At 48.4% G+C, this 12,413-nt stretch overlaps 1 protein-coding gene across 1 annotated transcript; it reads left to right on the top strand.

Moving 5' to 3' along the window:
- The first annotated feature begins 1,001 nt into the window (after positions 1-1,001).
- LOC127311427 (GDSL esterase/lipase At1g28600) lies at positions 1,002-9,948 on the top strand. The gene is made up of 5 exons (XM_051341858.2): positions 1,002-1,372; positions 1,474-1,698; positions 8,886-9,034; positions 9,144-9,420; positions 9,625-9,948. The coding sequence occupies exons 1-5, from the start codon at positions 1,081-1,083 to the stop codon at positions 9,879-9,881; spliced, it is 1,200 nt and encodes a 399-aa protein (XP_051197818.1). The 5' UTR covers positions 1,002-1,080; the 3' UTR covers positions 9,882-9,948.
- The last annotated feature ends 2,465 nt before the right edge of the window (positions 9,949-12,413 follow it).

The raw sequence follows: 12,413 nt of genomic DNA, 5'->3' as shown, positions 1-12,413 counted from the left end.
AAAGAGATTTGCACATCTATATAATTATTAGTGATTAGTGATTATTCTAGAGAGATATTCTCAGGAATACGGTGAGCCATATCGGGTTTAAATGGAGATAAGATGAATATACTTTTCACTCATTAGACAACATTAAAACAGATTCTTCGCTATGTGAAGGACACCCTCACAACACGCCTCACTTTGAAACAATCCAAATCTACTTTGATAAGTAAATTTTCATATGGAGATTGGCATGACATATCATGGAGTGTTAGAAAGCAAGCAACCGGTTCACCTTCAAGTAAAGAAGCAAAATACAAATGTTGGGCAAATGCATGGGTTGAATCTATTCTCGAGTAACTTGGAGTTAAAACCAATAAAGTAGCATGCTTATGGTGCGATAACAATAGAGCTACATATCTTTTCTGCTAACTGCGTTTTTAATGCTAGAACAAAACATATAGAGATTAATTTTCATTCTTTTTATACGAGAGAACTGCTCAGAAATCAGAACCATGAATTGTGCGGGGCGGGCCGGCGTTGTGCCATTTCGTTTGCATTTTGGACTATTTTGGCGAGGACTGCATTCCTCCTCTACATCGCGCGTCTTGGTGGCGGGGAGCGAGGTAGAGAGGAACGATCACCACACTGATGGAGGCCATGGGGCAGTTGTGCTGCAGTGGGGATACTCGTTCTATTCTATTCGGCCCTGCTAGCCAGGTGTTATGTTTCTGACTTTTCCATCTGATTAAAGATTTACGACGAATGAGCTCTAGTGTTGGGATTGTTTGTCAGTGAATAATTGGTGCGGCAGATAAGATGAGTGCTCGTACAAGCAACCAGCCCGCATCTTTCATCCAAAGGCACAGTTCCACGCGTCTGTAACACTTGTCAAGAATCTCCGATTCTTTATCATGGTGCTTACCCGTTCCGTCGGTGCCGTGTCCTCCCTCCGACTATATGGACGATCGACGGAGATTGGGAGGCACGTACATCATACCTACCGTCCTACCCACCATCCTACCAGGATCCGTTATATAATCTAGTAGGTCGGCACAGTTCCAGTCACATCCGCTTCTACTCTGTCGTCCTCGTTCCATGGGTTTATTCTCCGTCCACCTGGAGCAGAAGCTCATGGCTTCCTCTGCCACCAAGTCGGTACTGGCAGTGGTGCTACTGGTACTGGCGGTGGCGCAACCATCGCGGGCGGACACGGCATGCTTCACGCGGCTGTTCAGCTTCGGGGACTCGCTGACAGATACGGGCAACTTCCGCTTCGTCTTCCCCAACGACACCCTGGCGCCCGGGCTCTCCTTTCCCTACGGCGAGACCTTCTTTAACCACCCCACCGGCCGCTGCTCCAATGGCCGCCTCATCGTCGACTTCATCGGTACACCACAATCACCTGTTTCGCACGATCCACGGAACGATCAACTTACTGTTGCAGCAGGAGTGCTAATTTTGAAATCCATGTGGGTGTACGTACCGCAGCGTCCGCGCTAGGGCTGCCGTTCGTGACGCCGTACTGGAGCGGGAAGAGCGTGGAGGACTTCGTGCACGGAGCCAACTTCGCCGTCGCCGGCGCAACGGCGATGGGCCCGGAATTCTTCTGGGACAGGGGCTACTCCGCGGCTGATGCTGAGACCGTGCACCTCGACACGCAGATGAGCTGGTTCCGAGATCTACTCCACCGGCTCTGCCCAAGCGATTTATCGGGTACGTTAACGATGCCTCTTTTTTCACATGACGTTAACGATACCTTCAGCAACGAGTTTTGCTTCAGTGTCACTCTCTTTGAACTTTTGGCTCATGTTCAATACCTCTTTGAGAGTTAATTTACCCATTCAACGTTGGTGGTGGATGAGAGGTGAGAGGGGACAGCGGAGCACACCTTTTCGGCAAGCGATTCGTATTTGAATTGAGTGCATGCACACGAAAAAACATTTCTTAATTTAGAATCAGGATAGCTGACTGTAAAAAAGGGATATATATATACGATAGCTTGCACTTGATTACTTACTTATGGGACCTACTCTCTTAAGCACTAAAATATACTCCTCCGCCCGAAACAAGTGTACAATTTTCCTTTTCAAAAATCAAATATTTTTTAAAAGTTAACTAAAATGTACATAAAATAGCAATATATGTAACATCAAAATTAGTACTCCCTCCGATCCATATTATTTGATGATAAAATAGATGTATCTATAATTAAAATGTGTCTAGATACATCTATATTAACGTCAAGTAATATGAATCGGAGGGAGTATATTATTAAACTGCATGTCAAGACGATTATATCGATATTAATTTAGTGTAATAAATATATCTACCTTTTTTCTAGTGAGTTGGTCAAAATTAATAAAATTTAACTTAAGACATATCTAAACGTGCGTCTCTTTAAGAAACGGATGGAGCGTATGCTATAGCTTGCACTTCATTAGTTCATCCACGATCACGTGATTTAAATGGAATCAGGGTGCCATAAGCGCTATCCAAACCACCGCATAAAACTTCCTGTATGCTGCATTTGCAGTATATTTTGTTGACAAAGGAAACATGTTAATATCATTCTTTGTAAGTGAATACATCCACCACCAAGATAATATCGTAGCCCAAATTCCCCAAAAGTCACACCTCCGAGAAGGAAGCAATGTACAAGTGTCGTCGTTGTCCGATCATAGATCTTAAGTTTTCACCCCGAAGAAAGTCCACACTCTTGATACACCATTACTAGGCCTTAGAACCTCAGCCGTCATGGCATTCTCCGTCACTGACTTCACCACATGAATCGAAAGGCTTGTCCCATGATGTCAAGAGATAGCAAAACTTTGTGTCTTGCACTACGGGAAAAATAGCCGCTGCCGTGCAGCGTTTCAATGCCGTGAGCCGCCGCACGGCAAAGAAATCATTGCCGTGCGCAGCAAGCAGCACGCACGGCAACGACAATCCGCACGGCAACATCTGAGAGCAGCGCACGGCAATGAAGGCAAGCACGGCAAAGACAGAAGCGGCGCACGGCAAAGAATCAAATCACGGCAAAGTACAAGAAAACCTCACGGCAATGAAAGGAAGACGGCAAAGTCCCTACGTGCCTCACGGCAAAGAAACCATGCACGGCAAAGGCCCTGGGCATTGCCGTGGCTCGCCCCTTTGCCGTGCGGACATGTTAGTTGCACGGCAAAGGCACCTTTGCCGTGCGTTCCCTTTTTTGCCCCGCGCCAATATAATTTTTTTGTTTTTCTTTCTATTTTATTTCATCTAATACTTATATTTATTTGTTAATTAGTTTTCTTTTTGATGACTATTTATTAGACAATGTGCAATACAAAATTACTCTCCATATATGTTCATCCCCCACATATATCACGGTTTCGGAGCAACCCGCGGTTCGGAAAATCTTTTAAGTGTTATCGCCCAACGGTGAGGAAGGTCACACCGGGGAGCTACTTTTGCACCATTACACCTTGCATCACACTTTCACACATAGCATAGGCCCACATGCAAGATTTGGTGGGGTTCCGGTGCTCCGGTGGTCGTTCTCCCCCTCCTCCCCCCAAAACAGCGGAACGTGTGCCCTGGCGGGTCTATCCCCTAGATTTCTCCGCGCGAGGGTGCACAAATGTACTTTTTCATTCTTTTAGGTTTGTTTAGGACATATACACATGGAGAACCAAGATTGGGACCCTTTGGCACATACACCCGCAGCTCGAGCCATTATCACACGATCGACGGTGTGCCTGATCTACTGGTTAGGGTTCGACGTAGGGTTAGGGCTAGGGTCTAGGGTTTAGGGGAGCTACTTTTGCACCATTACACCTTGCACCACACTTTGACACATATCATAGGCCCACATGCAAGATTTGGTGGGGTTCCGGTGCTCCGGCGGTCGTTCTCTCCCTCCTCCCCCCAAAACAGCGGTATACGTGCCCCGGCGGGTCTACCCCCCTAGATTTCTCCGCGCGAGGGTGCACCAATGTACTTTTTCATTCTTTTAGGTTTGTTTAGGACATATACACATGGAGAACCAAGATTGGGACCCTTTGGCACATACACCCGCAGCTCGAGCCATTATCACACGATCGACGGTGAGCCTGATCTACTGGTTAGGGTTCGGCGTAGGGTTAGGGCTAGGGTTTAGGGTTTAGGGGAGCTACTTTTGCACCATTACACCTTGCACCACACTTTGACACATATCATAGGCCCACATGCAAGATTTGGTGGGGTTCCGGTGCTCCGGCGGTCGTTCTCCCCCTCCTCCCCCCAAAACAGCGGTATGCGTGCCCCGGCGGGTCTACCCCCCTAGATTTCTCCGCGCGAGGGTGCACCAATGTACTTTTTCATTCTTTTAGGTTTGTTTAGGACATATACACATGGAGAACCAAGATTGGGACCCTTTGGCACATATACCCGCAGCTCGAGCCATTGTCACACGATCGAGGGTGTGCCTGATCGAGGAGCCGCACGGCAATGTCACTGCGCACGGCAAAGTCCCGCACGCACGGCAACTCTCTGCCGCACGGCAAAGTATCGCACGCACGGCAACGAATAGGGCGCACGGCAACGGTCTTTGCCGTGCAGACAAGCGGTGCGCACGGCAACGTTGCCTTTGCCGTCGCTCAATGAGGGTAGGTAGCAAGAAGAACACACCGTCTTGGCACTAGAAGAACCCTAGGATCGCCTCCTATATTAGGAAGATCGACAGCCCCCCACGCCCCGCCCGTGAGATCCCAACGGCAGATCGGAGATCTCAGCGGGCACCGTCGCCACCACCCGCACCACGCGGAGATGTGAGCCGTGTCGAGTTCCCCAAACCAGGCGTCGTATCGCTCTTGTGGCCACAACGGTCGCCATGGTCGCCGTAAAAGTCGGGGGCTGCCGTCCCCATCGTCCATCTCCGCCAGGCAAGTAGCGCCGTCCAGGGCCGCCGCGAAACTCTGGTCGGAGATCCCACCAGCGAGGAGGAAGAGGTCCTTGATGTTGCCATTCGTGCTCGGGGATGAGAGCATGCTACCGATGTTCGTCCCGCAACCTTCGACGAACGACATCCTTCAGCGATGGCAGGGGAGCGGGGTGGAGGGAAAGGGAGATACGACGGCTGAGGTTTTGCCCGAGTCGCCCCTCCTGGGAGCAACGCAGGGGACGTATTCAGGTTCGTCCTCCCAAACCAAGCGGGGTCAGGTCTCTTATATAGGCATCGCCTAGAAAAGAAATGTTGGACTTCAAGATTCTCTTTCTCGGCCACCACTAGAAAGTGAAGCCAGGACCACTAAAATTCTAACCGGTGGCGCAATTTCTGAAGCTTCAGATCCACATTGAAGAAGATTTTTGCAGAAGTCGGAATATGGTCAAGCTATGAATTAAGAGTATTTTGCATAGTCATTTTAAGATCCATTTCCTAGCGACGCTGACATGGGATTTGTTACTTCCGAGATTTGGAAGTGCGCTTTACACGATTCAAGATAAAGACATTCTGTGAGATATTGGATACAAAACCCATGACTGGAAGCACTCAACTTGTCCAATTCTAAACACAAACTCGACGGTACCTGAAAATTTTGCAAACACTAACAAACATTACCACGGAGTTACCCACAAAAAATAGAAGCACCTCCGGGCGGCACCGGCAGTCCGGCACTACACTAGAATCGGTGGTAGTAACTTTGGAGGCACAATTGGGAACTCCTAAATAACCGACTACCTAAGATCATCTCCACCGGCGCCCCGATAGTGACCCCGCTAGCAATTTGAGGGCTGGGAACGAAAATAGGCTCACACCGGCGCGTCCCAAATGGTGTCGGCGCTTCTATTGGAAGCGCCGGCAACCCCGTGCTGGCCCCTTGGTCAAGGGCGCGAATAGGGCGCGCCGGCGCCTCAGGAGGCGGAAAATTTTGAGCGTGGGAGCCGCCTGTCAGTGTCGCGAGATGCAGCTGCGTCGGGAGGCAGTGGCCGCGGATAGAGCCGCGTACTTGACGTTCGTGGCGGAGAGAGCAGCGGGGGATCGACGACGGAGGAGCAGCGGAGAGAGCAGGGGAGAGAGCAGCGGGCGATCGTCCACCTCCATAGAGCCATGTGGCCAGTAGGTAGTAGGCTAGAGATGAAGCAGTTTCATATATCATCCGGGGTCGAGGAGTGAATAATGTTTTACTCGGATTTGCCCGAAAATATTATTCATTCATCGATCCTGAATGACATTAAAATGAAACTACAAGTATAAACATGTAGTTTATGTGAAAAAAAACATCTATCAGGGTCGCCAGTTTGGGGGCGCCGATGTGGGAACAACACCCCAAATAGAGGATGCAGTGCCGGCATCCCCCATACGGAAGTGCCGGCGCCTCTGCCAGCGACTATTTGGGGACTGCCGGTGAAGATGCTCTAACTCAGCAATCAGCAATTCATCATTATATAATTATGCTTATAAGACATGAAAAAACATTAATTACAAAATTGACAAACATTTCGATTAATTACACTAGACGAAGTAATAAAAATAGTACAGTTCTTCATTGTTTCTGTTATGACATTGCATGCCTTTACTATGGATTCAGTATACCCTTCTCACCTATTCATTTTTTATCATGAGTTCACAAAGAGGAATAAAGTATTTAATCTATTTTCCAGACACACGGAAGATTATGCAATAGTTCACAGTTCCTAGTTTTATGCCTGCTTAAAGATTGTGTATGAGAAGTAAAATATGGAGTGAACAAGAACCAATCTGTAGTTGGATGGTTGGATGGTTAGAGTCCAAATCTCAGATTTGAAACTTTGGTGTTTCATAAAAGCGGAATATTTTTCTGAGGGAGATGGCGTTTCCGTTGATAGCGAGATGCCCGTAGTGAATTTATCAATCTTAAGACTCGTTGTATTAGTTTTTTAGACTCAGTCGAAATAAGTTGTGCGTGCGTTCATAGAGGTAAGTGTTTATACATATGTGCGAGCGTCTACAATTATACGATGTTTTAAACAAAAAAAAATAGAGTGAACAAACTGAATAGCTAGAGGTTACTAGAGGTCTGGGTCTAGGGAAGAAAGAAACGATAAAACATCATTAGGGTCTTAGGTTCTAGTTGATGGTTCACATTTGTGTACTGATTCGGACATATATTAGCTTAGGTGCTGTTTCATTGGTATCCCTCTTGGAGGCCCATTCAGCCTCACGCAGGTTGTTGAAACTTCATACCCAATTCGACAATTATATTACTCGAATGCAAATAGGGTCACGACCAATACCCTCCATATTAGCCACCATCCAACACCTCAACTGATGTGTATCTTCAATTCTCCATTGCCAAAATTTTACCGTGACTTATTTGAAGATAGTTCGCACCCGGTTCGCTCCCCCGCGTCGCCTCCTCCTGGCGACCGGGGGACGAAACCCTAGGCCGCCGCCGCCAGCTCCCCCCGCCTCGATCTCCCCTCCTCGTCGCCCCCGGAGGCGCCGCCGGTCGAAGGCCGCGACGCCCAGGAAGGGGGCGGCGGGGATCTGGGCTCCTGGCTCCGCGCGCGACGTTAGGAGGAGGAACGCCGCGCGGGATCTGCTATTGCTGGAGCGGGCGCGACGGCGGCGCCCCTGCTGCGTCTTGCTCCTGCCGGAGCAGCTGTGGGTCAGGGCGTGGTCGACATGCGCTCCTCCCGGTGGGGGCTTGGGCACCGGAGGCGGCGGCCTCTGCGAGGTGAGGGCGGCGCGGTCCCTGGCGGCGGGGAGCGCTTGCTGATGCTGAGGACCGTATCCTCGGTCGCGTGGGCGGCGTGGAGGCGGTGGAGGGTGCTCGGGCCGCGGTGGTTGCCCCGTCGACCTCGTGGCAGATCTGAAGACGGAGGCCGGATTTCATGTGGTACCCACCCCAAGGCCATGACTTCCGGCGTTCTCGTCGGTGTGGTTGGGGTGGCAGGGCAGGGGGCTCTGGCCGGGAGAAATCCTTGGCCGGCGGTGGCGGTCACAGCGTCGGCGACGTCCTGGACGCCGTCTTCCTCCTTGGAGGCGATGCTGAGGTATATCCCCCTCCCTCCTTCCTTTGGCACCTGGGTGAAAACCCAAATCTCTGGATTGGGCGGCGACGGCGCTCTGGCGTCGTGTTCCTTCTTGAAGGCGCCGCCTTGGGTCGGCGGAAGGTGTCCGTGCTGCGTGGGTGTCCTGGTCTGCGGTTGCGGCGCTTGCCGTGTCTTCTCTGGCGATCTCCGTCCTGATGCTGAAGTCTTTTGGGTGGCCGGTGCGTTGGCCGGCGGCGAGGCCTGTGGTCTGTCGCGTGTGGTGGTCGTGTCTGGTTCTTGTCCTTGGTTTGATGCCCTGGTGCTCATTCGTGCTCTAGGGAGAGCTGCTCCGCTTGCCGACGGTCCGGCGCCCTACGAGCCAGGGCGAGAAGGTTGGGACCTTCTTCGGAGGTGGAGGCGGATGGCATTCCGGCTGCGATGCGACAGAACTTGACGGTGGCAGGATTCCCGGTGGCGAGCTTCATGGCGTTGTTTCTCCTCCGCTCTGGTTCTTCCTTGAGATGTTGGCCTTGATGACAAGTTGTTTTCTTTGTAATCTTTCGTTTGCTTGTTCATCGATGTTTGTAAGCTGTTCTTCAGCATCCTGTAACTCTTGCCGGCAACGGCCTTATTAATTTAAGGCAGGGCTACGGCCTACTCTTTAAAAGAAAATTTACCGTAAAATGTGAATATACATTCGGACATACTGTTGCTTCATTTTGACATAACAAATCGCCGTGTCATTGTTGTTTCCTAGAGGAGACAACTTCAGCGTCAGAAATCGGACCTGTCATACTTATAAATACTCCTGTAATGATAGATGGTTTTATGTTTTTGTAATATTTTCAAAATGTTGTATTTTGGAATTTCTAAAGTATAAAATTCTAACATAATATAACGATCTAGAACTTTCTTTTATTTCACAGACTGTGCAGACATGATGAGCACATCTCTATTCTTGGTTGGAGAAATTGGGGGCAATGACTACAACTGTCCTCTCCAATCTTTGATGCCCTTTGAGATGATTCGGTCCTTCACTCCTACTATAATAGATAAAATCTCTGCCACGATCACTGTGAGTCATTTCTCAGTGTTGCTCTTTCTTTCATTGCCACGATTGTTACTACCTCAACTCCAAATTTAATGCATGAGTACATACTAATGCAATTGAGTGGAATTTTTAGGATCTGATTGAGCTAGGAGCCAAAACACTACTAGTTCCTGGCAACCTCCCAATTGGGTGCTCACCAGTATACCTGACGACATACAAGAGTAACAAGACACAATACTATGAGCCAGAGACTGGTTGCATCAGTTGGCTGAATGCATTCTCACAGTACCACAATAAAATTCTTGTGGATGAGTTGGAGAAGTTACGAAAGCTTCATCCTAACGTATCAATCATCTATGCCGATTACTATGCAGCTGCTATGGAAATATTTGTTTCCCCTAAACATTTTGGTGAGTCTAAATCTTTTTATGTCATACTATTAATTATGTTTTATAGTGAAAGAAATATAAACTATACTAACTAAGATACCCTAGTCCAAGTAAATCACCAACCAAGACATAAAATTTTCAAGAGGAACATATAAACTCTTCAAGGAACAAAACTTGCTTCCTTGGATTATCCACTATCCCTCATTTGCAATATTTTGTGTTTAGGGATTGAGGATCCGTTGGTGGCTTGCTGCGGCGGAGCAGGTCCTTATGGTGTGTCTTTGACTGAACGTTGTGGACAAGGAGAATACAATTTGTGTGATGACCCACAAAATTATGGATCCTGGGATGGCATACATCCCACAGAAGCAACATACGAAGCTATTGCCAATGGCATGTTAAGAGGTTCATATACTAAGCCTCCAATTTCTACCAACACCAATTCATGTGGAAGACCTACTGAGCTTTTCTCTTCCGTTTAATACAAGACAATCTACAACATGTAATATGTAACTACGTATTTAATTAAATGGAATCTTCATTATCCTAGTATATGCACACACACTAGCACTAGTAGAGATTTGCCAAGTTGTGGCATTGCGTTTTTGCTACTAGTGGCGTGTATCCGAAACCGGTAGCCTTTATTAGTGGCACTAGATGACTCGTTGCGCCCCGGTGCAAAGACAAAATGAAGAAAATATTGTAACTATAAGTTGTATTGTAACTATATCCATGATGCTATATATGACCTTACTAACCATTTGTATTTGCGGACTGAATAGTCTACTCTCTCTGATTCATACTAGATGACCGGTTGCGCTATCGCGCAAATACCAGAATCAAATCAAAATTTAAACCATAAGTTTAGCTTATTTTAGTATAAACAACTTCTCTCTCCATCATCCCCCAATTCGACGCCTCCTTTCACTCCTCCTACATCCTCCTCTTCCTCTTCCAACCCCTCATGCAGCTATTCTAAGTCGAATTTTGGTTAGTTTTTGCAACAATTGCAGTTAACCCGAGCCAGGCAACAAAACAAATACAAACAAAGAATAATTGTACCGCAGTTCACAAGAACAACATAAGGCCCCATGTTTCTGTAGGTAAGCACCCGCCAAAAGAAACGCAGGGGGAAATTCGAGGGCCAGTACCTACAAGTCTGATCCATGGTGTTATATATGACCTTAGTTCCAAGGAAGCATTTGTGTTTCCATAGACCTGTTGCGGTCAAAACCCACCGGCGAGCAGCGACGGACAACACAGTAGAGCCGGGAACAACTTAGGGCTGCGGCTGGCCCTGGTCCCTCCGAGCGAAGGCCCGCAAAGCCTCTGGTACACACGTCCGATACTGATGCAAGGGCGTGCCACCTGACCTATACCTGGTCAGGAAGGTGATGGAGATGCCTCGCTTAGTTTCCTGCATGACATACACGTAAACATTAAATACGAGCCTCGATTGGCTCTCAGGTTATCCTGTGAATCGGCTCAAGGAGCCGATTCACCCATGATTCGTACGAGGTGCACGAATATATGGTGGTCCTGCTTGATCAAGATAAAGCTAGTGCGATCTACGACGATTTAGGGTTTTCACCGCATAATCGGATCATCCTACTCACGATTGGGCCTCGCGGCCACGCACGGTGATCGTAAGCCGATCCTAGACAAGGCCTAAAAACCAACACGAGGTTGATCCCCGGAACATCCTGTCTAGGACTAGCAAACGACACCCTACGTGCCGCTGGATCCTCCAACCCTTTGTAAGGCCTAACTATTGCAGATATTAAACTAATCCTTGAAGAACAAGGAGCAACCGTAACGGATCGGATCTACTAAATAATAATCAAGCGGGGTGCCGCCCCTACACCTAGAATAGGTGTAAGGGCGGCTAGACATGCAAGGGTTGCACTACGATAGCATGTGATACGAAGAACAATGCTAACCCTAACATATTTAAGATAACTACGTGTTGCGGTCGAAACCCACCGATGAGCAGCGACGGGCAACACAGTAGAGCCGGGAACAACTTAGGGCTGCGGCTGGCCCTGGTCCCTCCGAGCGACGGCCCGCAAAGCCTCTGGTACACACGTCCGATGCTGAATGCAAGGGCGTGCCACCTGACCTATACCTGGTCAGGAAGGTGATGGAGATGCCTCGCTTAGTTTCCTGCATGGCATACACGTAAACATTAAATACGAGCCTCGATCGGCTCTCAGGTTATCCTGTGAATCGGCTCAAGGAGCCGATCCACCCATGATTCGTACGAGGTGCACGAATATATGGTGGTCCTGCTTGATCAAGATAAAGCTAATGCGATCTACGACGATTTGGGGTTTTCACCGCATAATCGGATCATCCTACTCACGATTGGGCCTCGCGGCCACGCACGGTGATCGTAAGCCGATCCTAGACAAGGCCTAAAAACCAACACGAGGTTGATCCCCGGAACATCCTGTCTAGGACTAGCGAACGTCACCCTACGTGCCGCTGGATCCTCCAACCCTTTGTAAGGCCTAACTATTGCAGATATTAAACTAATCCTTGAAGAATCAAGGAGCAACCGTAACGGATCGAATCTACTAAATTATGATCAAGCGGGGTGCCGCCCCTACACCTAAGATAGGTGTAAGGGCGGCTAGACATGCAAGGGTTGCACTACGAAAGCATATGATACGAAGAACAATGCTAACCCTAACATATCTATGATAACTACGTTGCTCGCCATCAAAAAGGCTTCATTTGAAAGCAACGCATGAACAACGAGCATAAGCTGCCTAGATCGCAAGATGCGATCTAGGCAGCATGATGCTTACCGGTAGAAACCCTCGAGACGAAGGAGTTGGCGATGCGCCGAGATTGATTTGTTGGTTGAACGTTGGTTGTTGTCTATTCCATAAACCCTAGATACATATTTATAGTCCAGGGGACTTTCTAATTCAGGCGTGCACCTAACCGTGCACGGGTTAAACTCTATCTTTCAATCTAAGATGCGATCTACTATAATACAGATACACGGG

Source organism: Lolium perenne, chromosome 7, assembly GCF_019359855.2.
Source record: "Lolium perenne isolate Kyuss_39 chromosome 7, Kyuss_2.0, whole genome shotgun sequence".
In the NCBI taxonomy this organism is placed as follows: domain Eukaryota; kingdom Viridiplantae; phylum Streptophyta; class Magnoliopsida; order Poales; family Poaceae; genus Lolium; species Lolium perenne.
The sequence above is the reverse complement of the archived record's forward strand: the minus strand, read 5'-3'. Positions and strand labels throughout refer to the sequence as shown.

What these genes read in the sequence shown, in the direction of transcription:
- LOC127311427 (XM_051341858.2), top strand. Translation starts at nt 1,081, where the DNA reads ATGGGTTTATTCTCCGTCCACCTGGAGCAGAAGCTCATGGCTTCCTCT. An exon ending in CCTCATCGTCGACTTCATCG is followed by an intron (nt 1,373 to 1,473) that starts GTACACCACAAT and finishes TACGTACCGCAG; the next exon opens with CGTCCGCGCTAGGGCTGCCG. An exon ending in TGTTTCCCCTAAACATTTTG is followed by an intron (nt 9,421 to 9,624) that starts GTGAGTCTAAAT and finishes TTTTGTGTTTAG; the next exon opens with GGATTGAGGATCCGTTGGTG.